We start from the raw sequence: 16,722 nt of genomic DNA on the forward strand, positions 1-16,722 counted from the left end.
CGCACGGAGATGAGAAGGGTATGTATCGACTTGTCTAACTCTGGGGGTTACGGTGAATAAGCTAAATTCCCAATAAGTTGGCGTGTTCCTTTAACATTAAGCACAGACAACAGTAAATAACAGTAAACGGTAAAAACCACACCGAACATCCAACAACATTGAAGACATATAGGATACAGAAAACAGAACATCAACAACAACAACAACAACAACAACGCAGCAATGGTGGTGACATGCAATCATCAGTCCAATAGCTAAGATGAATCAATAAATAATTAAATAAATAATCAATAGTTCACATTATAAAATGTCTATGTGCCTGTATCTGATGTGTTCAGTAACTGCTCATCGGCACAAACGATGTAATGGCACGTTTGGTTTTTATTAGGGGCATTCAAAATCTACGTCCAGAGGGCAAGGGGGAAAACTGAGCAAATAAGTAACAGGAAAGTGATTTTTCAGTTGGGTGGCCTCAGAGCATCACAAACAAGTTTATTGCAGCCAACAGTAACTTGGATGATCTTTGTGTGTAATTAAAAACACACAATTATTCCCTGAATGAGATGAAGATGGGCATGCAATTAAGTTATACGACATTTGCTGTAGCTTAGCTTTCAATATCATTGGTCAAAAATACATCAGTATATTTAGATAAATCAAAGGAAAGGTATATATAATTATCAATGACAAATGAAAGTACAAAACACATCCATATCAACATTAAAGTATGAAACACAGTATTTCTTCATATGCCAGTGATGGTGTGACATGTACTTTGTTAGGCCATCAACAGTTTTAATTCAATGAATTTGGCATGGTTTTCCTTTGTATTATAGCTTAGAAGGCGCGGACATCTCCAGTCACCTCTCCGTTAGCTCTACAAAATGTATGCTGATTGTCTATTTTACAAATATTAGATGTGCTTTATGTGGGTGATGTTGGACGGTGATAGCATGTGGCTATGAGTCCCTTATCAGGATCAGGAAATCAATTTGCCAGTCTCCTGACGACTCTGCTAACCTTCCAGCGGCAGAATTTTCATTTCAAAAAGGGGGCACAGTTAGTACAGGCACACATCTTCAAAAGGGCTTTAGTTTTTCAGATACCGCTGCCTGAGGTGGAACAAACACAACCATGTTTATTTCATAATTTTAATATGTCCCCTTCGTGAAATGGATGGTCGTAACAAAAATAGATTTCATACAGCAAAAAGTGCTAATCTTGATCAATATACTGACTCACCCCATAGGTGAAAAAGTGCAGAATAAATTAATTTAGTTCCCATTTACACTAATAGTGCCCTGATATCTGCCCTATACTTCTCAAAGCAATATGAATATCAAAAAATGTATTCATTATAAAACTTGAGCCTAGAAGCCTTTAAATTTTAAAGTTGTCATAGGCAGAAATTTTATACTTTTACTTAAGGTAATATATGATGGTATGTTGGCACAGTTCAGGCCATCACATTGATAAAGAAAATGTGCACAAAAACAATAAATGTGTGTAATGTGTAAAGTGAAGTGTAAAATGCATTTTTGTATGCAAAAATAATACTTTTGACAATATAGGCTATCAAAAGTAAAATTGGAACTCCATTAATCCCTATTGAGCTCAAGATTTCAAAATGTACAGCTCCACTTGCAATGTTGAAACTAGACACTCCAAGCTCCACTATAATAGATACTGAATAAATATCTTTTTAGTTCTCATTTACATACTCCAGTTATTCTGGAAAATCAATGATATGCTACACACACACACACACACACACACACACACACACACACACACACACACACACACACACACACACACACACACACACACACACACACACACACACTGCCTATAACCTGTCAGTGCAGCTGTTTCTGCTGAGTTAGAAACACAATAAATGATTTCCAAAAAATACAAAAAAACTTTCATGAATGTTTTCAATGAAGAAGCACACTGGTGGACTGACTGCTCGTTTGAAATAATACAGCAATTCAACAATGCCATTATTGATTTCTAGCTAACTTCACTTTTTCTTGATGTCTTCTGTCTTCTGTAAGTTGTGGACATTTCTAACGTTTCTCCTGAGCTGCTGGCTGCTTGAATTGGCTTGAATGACGCGAAAGTAGAGCGATGGTGGCGTTATTATAGATCCCGCGTAACTTCTAGGTAAGTCCCGCCCTACGAAGCAGCTCGATTGGTTGGGGTTAGGCATTGACCTCCAGTGGTTAAGGTTAGGATAGCCGATTGGACCTGAACAAATCGGGTTATGTTACCTTGAGTAAGCATGGATGCCTGGCCAATAGTAATGTGTGAATGCTATTGAAGGGCGGGCCTTGCCTCAAAGTTCTCTGTAAAAAGTGTGTGTGTGTGTGTGTGTGTATTATTAACTGCCATTCGAATGCAAAATTCAAATGCACATGGACTCATGCAGCTAATGAGTACATGGTGGCTCTCCATTACTCACAGAGCAGGAGATGCCTACAGTACCACACAGTAGCAATGGACTATTGCATGTGATTATTTTTGAAGTAAACAAGTCACAGTCTAGCACTAAGCTCTTTTATTTTTGGCTCTGCCTTTCCACTTCACCACAAAGCCCTTACAAAGCCTGCGTGAGCTGGCTCCTCAGCTCAGCGGCCAAATACTGCTCACAAGCTCTCCGTTTCCTGGCAAATACCTGTTTTACTATGTACTTCTTGGCTTCCTCCAGCATGCTCAGTGATCTTTTCCTGTGGCAATCTGCTGTAGTTGCAGCCAGCCACCAATCTTCATTTGGCCGTGTCAGAGCTCTTTTGTCCATCCTGTGAAATCCCTCCGACTGGCTGTCACCTTTTCAAGCCCCATTTACCCCCTTTTCGTATGCCTCTCCCTCCAAATGTTCCTGTTGAAGTTCACTTTGTTCGACAATTGCTGACCTGTATCCTTTCCAAGTCAGCATGACCTCTCAGCCTGTTGCAGTTTTTTTGTCTTGCTCTTAATTAACCCTTTTTCTTGACTTAGGCCACGTCGACACGTACCAAAACAATCTTTTTTTCCCCCCCATCTTCCCTGGCATCATTTCAAAAATATTTGCGTCCAAACGGATCCATTTGTAAATGACTCAACACGCTACTTCATATTCCAGGCCTATAGGTGGCGCTGTTTCTGCTACAGAAATTGACAAAAAAAACAAAGAAGAAGAGGCGGAGCATGCGCATAAAGCTTGCGCGCTGTATACAAACAGACCTAGCAACCCTAAAAGTCTCAATATCTTCTCCAGCAGGAGCACAAGCATGTAGTCCGCCATTGTTGTTGTTATGAGACGTCGTCACGGGATAAGAGGTCAAAGGCTAGAGGTCGAGGGGTGTGGCGATGACATCATCGATACGCAAGTATGTGGCTTCGCCGTCCAAACGAAGACACAAGGGTGCCGTTTTCGAATTCTTTCTCCCTGGGACCAGGTTTCAAAAAAGTGCGTCTTCAGGCAGTGCGTTTACAGGATTCGTTTGGACGATCGGCCAGTACGATGCAAAGTTTACACCAAAAAGCGTCTCCGTGTGGATGGCCCCTTAGTCATCTCTGCTTCTCCTCTGTTCCTGTTTTCTCCTTTTTTCTCTTACTGAATCGTCTTTCTGCTTCGTCCTTTGCGGCCCGGTAGCAAATGTTCCAATCTGCAAACCTCTGCTTTAGACAAGCACAACGCCTGAAGCATACTGAAACCCTTACACTTGATCTTCTTTTGATTTTTGCCACGTGTCACTGAATTCGCCATACATATAAGCTGCCAACATGGAACAATGTGTCTTCTTAGCATCCTAGCAGGAGTTACAAATACTATACTATATGTGGATTTATTTCCCTGAGCTCCCGTATCGCCCACATTGCACCACAAATTATGCTTCTCAAATAAAGCTTGTGAATTCAAGTAGAAACAAGGCAACAAATCCAACAATGTCGGCAATCGCAGCAAACAAAAATGGCAACTGGCAGGTGTATTTACATTAACAGAGTCAATTCTTCTGATCAATTTTCTTGGACTGCAACATCGTGCTTTGTCAGGGCTTTCCAACAAGACACACATTCCCTTCATTTCCTCCTTACCAGAGGTAACAGTTTTTTCCTCTCTTCCTCCTGCCTCCTCTCTATTTTCTTCATCTTGTAGTTCCACTTGGGGATCTGGAGCTGGTTGCTGTTGTTATTGCTCCGTTTGAGTTTTTCAGGCTTGAAGTTCGGAGGCGGGGCTTTGCAGAGCCTCACTTTGGGCACTACAATGCCTGGTCGCACGCTGCTTCTCCTCAGCATGTTAAGAGGCAGGAGGCTTGCTCGTCTCATGGCCACCGCGGCCATGTCGTTTAGCAGCTGAGGCTGCAGGCTGGCTCTCCGATCCATCGACTTGGGGAGAAGAAGTATACGCGAGTTCTGGAAAAATCTCTTGTAGTTGTTAAGTCTGTCCGGGCCCAGACGCTTCAGCTCAGATACCCGTTGCCTCCTCAGGATCTCCTGCACAGCCTGACGACGCTTCCCGACGCACGGAGGGCTGCCTGGACACACAGTGCGGCAAGCTGTGGCAATGACTGGACTGGAGATACTGGTGGTGATGTGGACCATGTGCTCAAGAACGCCATCATCCACAGGGTTAACCTTGTTATTGATGTAAAACCCATGAGGGCAGCAGAAAAGGGAGTTGATCAAACGCCTCCAGCAAGACTTTGGCTCTTGGGCCTGGGCCACCAGCTCCTGCACAAGATGATCAAACATTATAATTTAAAGCAGAGGTTCTCAATCATTGTTCAGCCAAGGACCCCTTACTAGATAGAGAGAGTACTGCAATTGTTTTACACTTCTAGTCTTAGTTATGTGAAAAAACAACACAGGAGAAAATTTAAAATATGCACACTATCCTACAAAACAGAGCAATTGACATCAATTCAATTAGCTGCAAGTAACACTGTACCTAAACTACCAAACTACCAAATTATCAAAGGCAAATCAAGAGAAAAGGGTTCATTTAAAGTGCTTTTCAGAACACAGACATATAAAGACAGGCAGGGAGTGGTTCACAGTGTGCATTGGCTTAATAAAGCACAGATTCTGATTACAGTAGACTATTTAAATCTATTAGCTATTTTAGATTTTAAAAATGCAGTAGCCTATTGCTCATTGAACTACGAAGACTTGTGTAAAAAAAAAAGTAATAAAATCAACCTGAAAACTTTTAACTGACTCCTTGACAGAGTGCCCTGGCCCCACTTTGGAAATCGCTGGTTTAAAGGAATCATTAATTGAAAGCATTATGTGGTGCATTCAGCAGTAGGACTCTAGTCATGTAGAATATATTAACCTCCAGCATGGGCCACTCCAGGGAGAAGGTGTCACAGATCTGCTCAGCACAGGGCTTTGACATCAGCCGATGCATCAGATTGGCTGTCTCGTATCGACCAGTGAAGAGAGCCCACTCCCTGGGTGTCATATTGCGACTGTTGTCCCTTGCCTGAATATCACTTCCTGGAAACACAAGAAGTTATGCGAGGGAGAATCTGTGACTAAAGCTGGACTGTAATCTGCTCTCCATTTCTAGAGATTTCTACCTGATACATACAGTACAGGCCAAAAGTTTGGACACACCTTCTCATTCAATGTGTTTCCTTTTTCTTTTCATGACTATTTACATTGTAGATTCTCACTGAAGGCATCAAAACTATGAATGAACACATATGGAATTATGTACTTAACAAAAAAGTGTGAAATAACTGAAAACATGTCTTATATTTTAGATTCTTTAAAGTAGCCACCCTTTGCTTTTTTATTAATAAGGGAACAAATTCCACTAATTAACCCTGACAAAGCACACCTGTGAAGTGAAAACCATTTCAGGTGACTACCTCATGAAGCTCATTGAGAGAACACCAAGGGTTTGCAGAGCTATCAAAAAAGCAAAGGGTGGCTACTTTGAATAATCTAAAATATAAGACATGTTTTCAGTTATTTCACACGTTTTTGTTAAGAACATAATTCCATATGTGTTCATTCATAGTTTTGATGCCTTCAGTGAGAATCTACAATGTAAATAGTCATGAAAATAAAGAAGCACATTGAATGAGAAGGTGTGTCCAAACTTTTGGCCTGTACTGTACATCTAATAGCTGTCAGTCGCTTGTAAGATGAATACAAGTTGTAATGCAAGATTTTCTAGAGTGGCTGTCCATTAACCTTAATTATTTAAAGGGGTGTGTTTTACCAGCCAGCATGAGAGCCCTGACACACTCAGCCTGGCCCTGCATGGCAGCCTTCATCAAAGCTGTATAACCGTGACAGTTCCTCCTCTCGATGTCCAGCCCAGGGAAGTAGTTGAGTAGGTAGTTCAAGATGAACGCATGACCTGCAGACCAGAGAGAGACACAGACGTGAGACTAGTTTCTGCAGTTTGCCACTAGCAAAGCTTCTTCTTTGCTTTTCTACATTTCAACTAGTTTTTTTTTCTTTTTGAACACTCATCAATATTAAAACTTCCCTTTTCAACCCTTTATCTCACTTCTATAATATAGTATTTTGGTTTCTATGAAAACATATTGTAGGTGGAGTTAGTGTCCATGGCCCAATCCCAAAGTCCGGACTCACAGACTCACGGACTTTGGTGCGCGTTCTCGCGAAATTTGTAAGGGCTTAGGGTTGTCCCAATGTCGAATTTCAAAGGGCGTGAGGGTTTGAGTACACACTTACCGAGCTCTTTCCGTGAGTCTGCATCAATGCAGACTTCACCAAAGGGAATTACCCACAGTTCAAAGCACTGTGACGTTTACCGCGGAGACCGTATGGAAATCCGGAAATTACAAAGGTAAACAACAGCATGACACACGGCCACGGAACAGACCAACCTGTTTTCCAGCTTGTAAAACAAGAGCTTGAAATAATGTGGAATCACGCAGCCGTCTCCTGTGCCTTGGCCATGCGGAAAGCAACAAACTTAAAATGAAAATTCCCAAACCGGCAAGTGTCAGCAACATCTTTTTTATTAAACGTTGCCAAGGTAACATGTGATCTTGTGTGAAGTGCTGTCCCAATCCCATTTATACCTATTTGAGCCCATGTGGCCTCACACACTCACTCACTTAGCACCTGAGATCAATTAAGTCTGTGAGTCTTTAGTCCTTAGTCCTCAGGGCTCACTTTGGGATTGGGCCCATGTGTAACTTGTGGTACAGTTAAATTCCCTCCTGTACAAAGAAGACTGTAAGACTGACATTATGACAGACTGACAGAATTGTCATCATTACTTGGGGGAGACAGAAATTACACACTATAGCTTTAAACATGATCAAAGACTTGGATATCAACAGGTTTTTGGATATGCGCACACATCGCTACGCCGACCTTTTCAAGAAGCTGGTTGAAGGAATGAAAGAGGGACGCGGTGTTCGCACGCTCCAACAAGTCCGCCACCGCTGGAAAACTTTGAAAAAATCGTATTTTGCACGGCTACATGTAAACGGGAATATTAGTGGAATATTTTTTCATTAGCCAGATTAGTCTTTTTTTCTGAAATCAGGGCAAAAAGTTATGTGCATGTAAACGTAGTCAGTGTTGCTGATGGGATTTGAAGTCAAACTATAGCTTTTCACCATTCAGCTTCACATCAGCTTTTTAAACATCACAACCTTCCTAATTGAGTAAATCCAGACTAATGAAACAGCCTGATCTCCTGAAATTCTTTGAAGTGAGCTAAATGCAGAGTTTACGCAACAGAAATCTATTAAAGAGGTCCAGCTAGAAGCATACGCATTGGTTGAATGGAAGGGTGGAAGGAGGAGGAGGGTTAACACTGAGAGTTCACCTCGGAGGACATGGGTTTAATTCCCAACACACTTTCTACCTTTAGAGAAGGGTTTTAAGGAGAGTCTCATGTATTTGACCACTGTGCTGCAGTGTGGTTTTCACAGTCTTGGTCAGCTGTTCCCCTGAGGTGTTGCAGAGTACTTGGTCATGAAAGGGGATCAATACTTCTTTTAATGAAGCAGAAAACGAAGAGTAGTCTGCAGCTATTCATCACAGGACACAGAGAGCCATTCATCATCGTTAGCAGATGAGAGGCTGGGGTTCCGTGTCTGATACATGTGGCTGCATCACTATGAAATGACTTACCATGGTACTTTCTAATGATAGCAAATACCAATGATTTTTGAAACTGGAAGCACCAGACCTCATAATATAATCTGTGCTTAACTTTGGACCAATTTTAAAACTCAGTTCTCTGCAATAAAATGTCTACCACTGTAAAGTATGCATCAAAAGTAGTTAGGGGGAGAAACATAGCATGCAAGGTAACATGTCTCACTGGGAGACATACTACAGTAGATTCTTAGGAATATAAGGTAAAAAGGATATTAATGGGTTGATGAATGCACAAATTGTGACACTTCCTGGAAGTCGTGTGTGTATATTTAAAGTGATAATACTTGATGTTTGGTCATGTAAACTGTGTCTGGAGTCTCTGGACAGTCATAGCCAGAGTTTTTTAGTACTAGATTTTAATGAGATACATTAACAATGAAACTGTTTAACATTGTGATAAATGGAGGAGAAAGATAGGGAACTAAATATGCTCTCTATCATCTCTACAGAATCTTTCTATGGATCCCTGTCAGATCATATCAATAACTGGCAATTACAGGATCATTACACATTTCAATTCCCTTCAGTTATTATATAAGATTATTTTTGATTAAAAGAAAACAACAGTTTGTTAAAACTTGGGTTTTATTTTCGTTCTATCAGTTATGATAACATTGTACTTACCGAGGTAACTACTGGAATATAGTGAAATAAAGTGTTAGCCAATCTGGCTAACACTTTACAGCCCGCACAATTGTCTGACCACTCATATGTGTCCATTAGTCCATCAGTTTTGACACTTTTTGTAATTGCCTACTAATACAAAATTAAATTACAAGACAGCACGACTGGAAGCCTGTTCATATTCTACATGAAAACAGTTAAGGCCGTAAGCTAACCTAATTAAATAAATAACTGGGCATATTGGTGCATTTAAAACAATTTGACTTGAACATAGAGAGCAAGTAGAAGCTCTACCTCCAAGTCACTATCTGTGGCTGTTAAAGTACATCCTCCGCCAGTGTGCTAGATGCTGATGGAGCTGCTCTTTCACGGATAAGGTTTGATACTGTCGAGGTACAATAGTGCTTGATGATGGTTTAAAAGTGGTACATCCAGGTTCATGTCGGGAAATTACTTAAAATAGCTTTACTGTACAGACATGAGAGTGGTATTGGTCTTGTATTTGTGTTCAGCATTTAATGGACTAAACAAACAGGACAGTTAGTGAGATCTCAATCAAGTACAGTCTGTACATGCCCACACGGTCTGGAAGAGAGGTCTAATACGTCTAATAACACCTCTGTTGGTGGACCCTGACTGTGAAGGGCCTTTTTAAGAAATACTAGCTTTAATACTAAATACTGTTCTTTAATTCAAAGGTGTTTTTACCTGCTTGTGCTGCAGTAATAAGAGCAGTGTTACCCTCGTTGTCCTGCCAGTTGACATCGAGAAACGGGCACTGAGAGAGGCCGATGACCACTTCCACGTAGCCATGGTAGCACGCCATAATCAGACCAGACTGAAACACAAAAACAAGAGTGCTTGAGTTTCTTTCTCTCTCTTCGTGATTTATTTTGGCTGTTAAAAACACCAAAATTGTTTCTGGGGCTACAGGGAAGTTTATTCATAGCGATATTTCCTCATAGGCAAAAACTATTGCAGTGATTCTCATAAAAAGAAATAACACTTATTGGTTACGTTGCCTACAAGCACAGTTAAAGACAGAGAGTGCTCTTATTTAAAAGGACCATAGCTGTTAAATCAGAGTTAGTGTCATTATCATATTTTTCCACAAAACACACATTAACAAAGGGGACAGGGATTGCATTTTCAATCTTTCGAGACAGTTAATACTGTTACCAGTCTTACTGGAACTGATGATAATAATCTAACCAGTTGATGGTGTAACAAAATGGTAAGAAAGACATCAGACACAACCCATACCAAACTGGATTTAGTTGTGCATACTTTCTAGTCCACCGTGGTTTAAAGTTAGAAGTATAATAATGTCTTTTAGCCATAATTTCAACAGTAATGACAACATTCACCAACTTCATTGTTTGCAATCTGGCCTCACTCCGACATTGCTGAAAAGATTAAGTCCAGTAAAGCAAATAAAAGGGAGACAATCACACATTTTATAGGCAAACCCCCAGTTTACCCACATCTAAATATATACATATCTAAACCACTCAAGGGAGCACCCCTGTAGCATCCCTCCATTTCAACTCTGACTCCATTTACAACCAGCATTAACATGCGGTCTGTATGTGAATATACTATTTGGATAAGGAAAAACACATGTTAATTCAAAGTGTATATGCATGCAGAAGGCATTGTGATTGGAATGTGATCAGAGGAGCCAGACCACATGTGGAGGTGGTGCGTGGCTTGGATGTCCCTATCCGGATGATGTATCTAGACACAGATCACATGTTCGTATCAGATGTAACTGGGGCAAGTAAATCAAAGGCCTGCAGAAAGGTCTCTCTGCCGGTTTGTATCAGTAACCAAATCCAAACTTGGCCTTTTCTGTCTGCAGTTGTGAAACAAAACGTTTCATTATCCACATTCTCATTCCATCCCACCAATTTAGCTGTATTTTGTTGTAGCTCCCACTGTAGTGCCAATCTTCCCAAATGAGGTATGACAAGTAATTAATGCCTTCCGCACTACCCACTTCTGGGTTATAAAGCACTTCAAAAGGTACAGCTGGTTGACCAATTAAATCTTTATGGGATAATACAAGAACTTAGTTTCAACACAGAGCAAGAGGATAATTAAGATCATAAAACAATGGCATGAATTGAAGGAAATTATTTCCAAGCTTTCTCTTTAGAGAGACGAATAAGAGAGAATGTGTATTAATAATTGTAACCAAAATGACTTGGCATTAGCTAGATACAGGAGCTGAACCAGGCTCAGCTGGTCTGACCGCAAAACCTGATGTAACTGCCAGTGAATAGAACAGCCAAGTTCACTCAGGGACAACATGATTTGTGTTGCATACCACAATACATCTTAGTAATGGCCCTTAAAGTGGTGGATTATATGTATCATGAACACTGACATTTTCAAAGAAATTTAATTTTTTAGTTTGTTTACTGAACTCACAATCACAAAATTTCAATGGTTTGTGAGTTCTGCTTGATACTTGTAAGCTGTGGACATAATTGAACATTTAAAAGGCTAAAGTGGTACCAAGTGGCCAATCAACATTGCACACACGTGAACTAACAACAGATTAATTATGATTTGATGATGTTGTCGTTGTCTGTGCTTTTGTATGTTTTCTTTTAATATTAACATTAACCTGCCAGGGACTGCAGATGAAAATGAGACTGTATGGCTAAATCTGGCACATTTACATGATGGACTCAAGTGTTCATGTTAATTAACTGCATTGTCCTTTCTTAAATAAATAGACATGCAATTTTGAATAACAGGATATTCCCAGGTGCTACAACAACTCCCTACTCTAAACAGAAGGTCTTGTGTGACCATTAACAGATGGTACCATGACCTCTAAAGACGTAAGTCATAATCTCACTCTTTTGAGGGGCAGTGGGTGGCTTACACCACGATCAACACTGCTGGCCATGTTGTAGCACTGATGCTGCACATACACATCAGTTACACAGCTGTACATGAACTCTGTGGAAAAGAGGACACTCATAATACAGATGCCACCACAATATATAATCAAAGTTCAAAAAGCCATACCTGTGACTTTTTAACGGATATATCTCAAATCATGAGTACTTTACATAACTGCTGACTGTTTTGCACACTATGCGGTTTAATATTTTAAAATGAATTTCTACTGTGAAAAAACTTTAATCTTTAACTGATAAAATGTTAAATAAAGTGATTAACAGTGTTTTATTTTGTATTAAGCGTGTTTTGTATTCATAATTTTGTATCTGAAGCACCTGCCAATAACACCTTGGAAAATGTTTGTAGTAAATGTTTTTTTTTCCTACCTTTGGAGCAGCCGTTGGTAGTGATGGCCAAATGAAGCCTCATAAAGCTTTTTGAACTATTTTCTTTGATCACGGTTATATTTTTGTTTTCAAAGTGACACACAGTGAAGACTATTAAAATCAATCTGCACTTACCTAGATTACCATGCAATGACATTGGAAAATGAATGGAAAGCAATGGCTGCCTGTAAAGTAGTAAATACATCTAAAAACCTCAAACTCTTCAGAGTTTCCACGATAGCTAAAACTTACATAAACACTTAAACAGTTCTTTAAGACTGATGCTCATGGACCATAATGCATTTTCACCCACAATATTATAACCTTTGTGAGGAAACTTAGGTTTCCAGTGGAAAAGCATTGTAATCTTTTGGTTTACATCAGGAAAGTTGTGAACAAAACGTAGACTTTGCTTGTTTCAAGTCAACACTGAAAACAAAGCCAGTAGTGCCTGACAATCATTTCATTCAAATGCGTTGAACCCAGACACCTACTCTTCTGTTCCGATCCGTCTCTTTCACTTCCTCTTCGGTCACTCCTTGTCTGATCATAATCTTGACGATGATGGTGTTGTTGTTGCAGCAGGCCTTAAAGAAGGAAATGGGTTCGGGGCTGTCAGGGCTTGGCGATTGCAGGTACATAATTTGAGACCCAACTGAATCGTCATGGGGGTAGAAAGAATCGTCGGAGACAATGCTCTGCGTGTCCGAGCGATCTGGCAGGGCATCAAAGTCCAACTCCTCGAACTCTTGGTAGATATCGTCCTCATCCTCCCAATAGTTGTGTGTGTAATCAACTTCAAAATCCTCGCTATCGTCCTCTCCTGACACCTCAAACTCATCCTCATTGTTTTCAACATTGGTGATGGATATGGCAGGTGTATCCATAGCCACTTTATTAGTCCTAAGCGGACTCTCGCCCAGTCCCACGCCTCGGAACACTCCATTCTCCAGAACCTTTGAACCTTCACTCTGTTCCTCTGTTATTAACACCATTTAAACCCTCCCCTGCCCCCAAACACTTAAATTATTGTGGGGTGCCAGAGGATTCCTAGGGAAACCTAGAGTTTATGTCCACCGGCCCGCTGCAATACATTGTTTCATCATACCAGACAGAAGATTGAATCCTGCCAGGCTATTGACCTCTATCTGTTTCCGTCTCAGTCTGGTTTTTCCAAGAAATAAGGGTCACCAAAGGTCAAAAGAGAGGCACGAGATCGTCACACATGCTCCCGATCCTCCGTCATTGTCGAATTAATCTTCTTTGGATGCCATAGGTTTAGGATTCCCTAGAACTCCACAAGACAATTTTGTCAAGAAAGGTTTGATCATATGCATGATCTGAGGTAGTCATTCTGAATTGATGAAGTGACCAAATAGTTTCAATAAAAAATAAAAAAGTGTCACAAGTTTTCCCTCATTAAATGAGTCCGTCAGCGTCGCATTTACGAATACCTTGAGTTTGACGAGCCCAAGAGTTTCCATGAGTTACAGGGGTGGAAAAGTCACTGCCCATTTCCACGTGACTCTTCGTAATGGCACCAAAAGCCTTGTCCGTACGATCTTTAATCATGGCTTCAGAAAAGAGCCTTCTTGAATCTTGATGAGAATTTAAAGCTGAAGATGGATGTCCTCTGGAAAGTAGAGCAGGCAGTCGTCTTGGTTAGAAACAGTAACAGTCACCACCAACAGAAACACGGAGAAACATTGAGCTTCCTTTGATGATGGCCGGCAATGGGATGAGAGACATTCTGAACTGATACGTGATAATCCCTTTAGTCGCTCTCCCTTTAGCTCTAGCTGTTCTGTCGTATTCCCCTCCCCTGTGACAAGACATTGGAATACAATAAAGTGTAACATTGAATGGTACAAGCACAGAAGCAATGTCTTCACTTTTGAAAATCTTCTCTCTTAATATCTGTAGATGTTTTACACAGGGACAACTGAAGAAAATAAGTAATTAAACCAGGGTGTCCTTTTTGTGTTCTAGACACAGGATATGCAAAGTAAATGCAACAATTACAAAAAACACTCACGCCAATGTTTACACCAACATTCATTTACTACATTTGTTCTGTCTGACCAAAACATTCTTATTAGAGAATTATTGTTATCAGTGTAACAGATCACAGACCCCCCCCCCCCTGTGGTTTCATCTTCTGCTGCTCTTAACACTGCCAGCTTAAACTGGATTTAACAACCATGTGACTTCATGTGTGTATACAGGGTACAATGGAAGGACTGGGATCACCCTTATCCAAGACAAAGTCACCTTCATCAGGATCTAAGGCTATCTAGTAGTTACTTTCAACTGATACAAATGAAAAAAAATTATTTTTATTTTATTTTTATATTTATTTTTAGGTTTTACAAATTCAGACAGAAAATTCAAGTTTGCAATATTCAAAACAATTAAGTTGCTTGAATTTAATTAATCAAATTCTGATCCAACATTTCAGAGGAGTCTTTTTTTTTTTTTTTTTTTTTTTTGGCCACAGCAGAAATAAACTGTTCTCATGAACCATTTGTACATATAGCTATGGAAAGTAAAGCACTCGTTGTGCATCTATTCAATGTATTTATTGCTGTATGGACCACATTGACTGCTGCTGTATAAAAATGCGTAGGGAGGTCGTCGGGGTGGATGGATGGGTCATCAAACACAGCGCTTTCACGCTGGGGAGCGGAGTTTCCTTCCTGGGGAAAACAAAAGACTTTGACCCAGGAAACGCATGTTCTTTCTGCAGGGGTGTTTTACTCCAAATCACGATTTTTCCCCCCTAAACTTAACTAGTCATTTTGGTGCCTAAACTTAACTGGCGCCGCCGCATGACGCTCACTTTTTGTCGGCTAAACACAACTGCCACGGCCCCTGAAAGGACCGTCATCTTGCGGGCCCCTGTAGCCGGCTCCCGGTAACCTACTGTTGGCTAATCTCAACGAGCAATGGTCGCTGATGAGACTGACAGCTCACAGAGCTCTGTAGCTGGCGTCACGTGACCAGTCGGCAGTCTCCTAATTTCACAGGATATCAAAAGAATTGGTGTTCATACATTTTCCTGCAATATCATATGAACCCGTTCATGAGAATGTGTTGGAACACAACACTGACTCATTATCACCTTTTAAGTTGATATGGCTAACTTGTTAGCGAGAAGTTGCCTTTCTTGGTAGGCATGTTCAAGTGTGACTTTTTAATTCTTAAATTTTGGGTCTGAATTTTTATCAAACTCAAGTTTTTTTGCATTATCACCACTTTTAATTATCTACTGGAAATTTCAAAGAGAGACTGGTTTTCAAAGTAAAATATGTCAATGCTATATATTCAGTGGCATTAAAATGTCAACATTAAATTCTCAGTTTTAGTTGCTTATAACATTTGAATTATGTAGCCTTATTATTGCTTCCATACATGACAAGTTTGCATTGATATAAAATATTGTTTACTGAGGTATTCTTGGATTCAAGTAACCAGTTTGGCTCGTAAATCAGTCTACTTTACATGGTCACGCACTGAGCATCCGATCTGGGCATATGTGCCGGACAGTTTGGGATTCCAAGTGTTTTGTGCCAACTGCCTTGGCCAGTTAAGGTTTGACACATGAAGATACAGTCCACACTGAGCCAACATGTTTTCAGGCACAGAAATAGTAATCTCTAGCGGTTAAATCCTGCCTTTCCTGAAACGCATTACACCATTCTGTGTTATAAACTGCCCTTCACTTGTGCTTTAAAGGAGGTCAAATAATTATTTGCAAGTTCTCTTTAACCCTGGTCTGAAAATGATTGTGCAAAGTAGTCATCTGTGCCAGAGAGTGTACATTTCACTCTTGTTCTTTGCCTGCAGTCTGGTTTTACAGTGGAGAAGAAATAGAACTATCAAACTCTTCATGACACAGCACTAATCTCTTCAGAGCTCCTTAAGGAGGGACAAATTACAGGCACTTAGTCCATGATTTGATCGTCATGAAAAGGTCGATCCCATTGTGCTTGTGAAAAATGAAGCACAGGTTGGGAAAATCTGATTTAGCATGTTAGAAATCGTTTCAGCTGCATATGCTCCTAATCTGCACGGGGCTTCCAAAACTGTTAAGACATCTTTGCATTAGCAGAAAGGTAATTGGATTCAGCAAGAAATAACCCCACATCCCATTTTCCTAGAGCTGCTTTTTCCAGCAGTAACAGACATTATCCCAAATCAGAAGTCCGCTGTTCTAAACTGCTGATGTTGAATTCTGATGCGAGATAAATTCTTTTTGACACCTAGATATTAAATTATTGATATGTTTGTTAATTAATGGCCTGTGTTGTGTGACGCTCGGTCATATACTTTTTCCTAACAAATCTACAAATAAATCAAAACTAAAGGCTGAATGTGAAAAGAAATAGGGACAATACTATGTGCCAAAATGTTTTGATAGCCCAATACACAAACATCTACTTCCATGAGTAGGAAGAAAAGAAATTAAAGCCTAAAGACAGATAACACTTACACAAATAATGCATGAGTGAGGGTTAGGCCTTAGAGCATGCGCACTGAGCCGAATGACAGTGTGCTTGGTGAAGATTTTCTGTGGTTGAACCATAGACTTCATAAAAGATGGACCTTTTCACTGTGACGTCACTCGTAAGTTTCCAAGAACCCAAAA

At 40.2% G+C, this 16,722-nt stretch overlaps 1 protein-coding gene across 1 annotated transcript; it reads right to left on the reverse strand.

Moving 5' to 3' along the window:
- Positions 1-4,065: 4,065 nt before the first annotated feature.
- On the reverse strand, positions 4,066-13,069 carry LOC114566003 (ankyrin repeat domain-containing protein 33B-like). The gene is made up of 5 exons (XM_028594343.1): positions 12,569-13,069; positions 9,481-9,610; positions 6,218-6,358; positions 5,321-5,484; positions 4,066-4,716 (listed from the first exon to the last, which is right to left on the reverse strand). Exons 1-5 carry the CDS (start codon positions 13,067-13,069, stop codon positions 4,066-4,068), a joined length of 1,587 nt encoding a protein of 528 aa, XP_028450144.1.
- Between the last annotated feature and the right edge of the window lie 3,653 nt (positions 13,070-16,722).

Source organism: Perca flavescens, chromosome 12 (genome assembly GCF_004354835.1).
Source record: "Perca flavescens isolate YP-PL-M2 chromosome 12, PFLA_1.0, whole genome shotgun sequence".
Classification (NCBI taxonomy): Eukaryota; Metazoa; Chordata; class Actinopteri; order Perciformes; family Percidae; genus Perca; species Perca flavescens.

Bases quoted from the DNA above. Each gene is read 5' to 3' on its own strand.
- LOC114566003 (XM_028594343.1), bottom strand. From the start codon at position 13,069: ATGGTGTTAATAACAGAGGAACAGAGTGAAGGTTCAAAGGTTCTGGAG. The intron at 9,611-12,568 runs GTAGGTGTCTGG...TTTGTGTTTCAG, and splicing joins AGACGGATCGGAACAGAAGA to TCTGGTCTGATTATGGCGTG. The intron at 6,359-9,480 runs GTAAAAACACCT...TCTGGTCTGCAG, and splicing joins TATTACTGCAGCACAAGCAG to GTCATGCGTTCATCTTGAAC.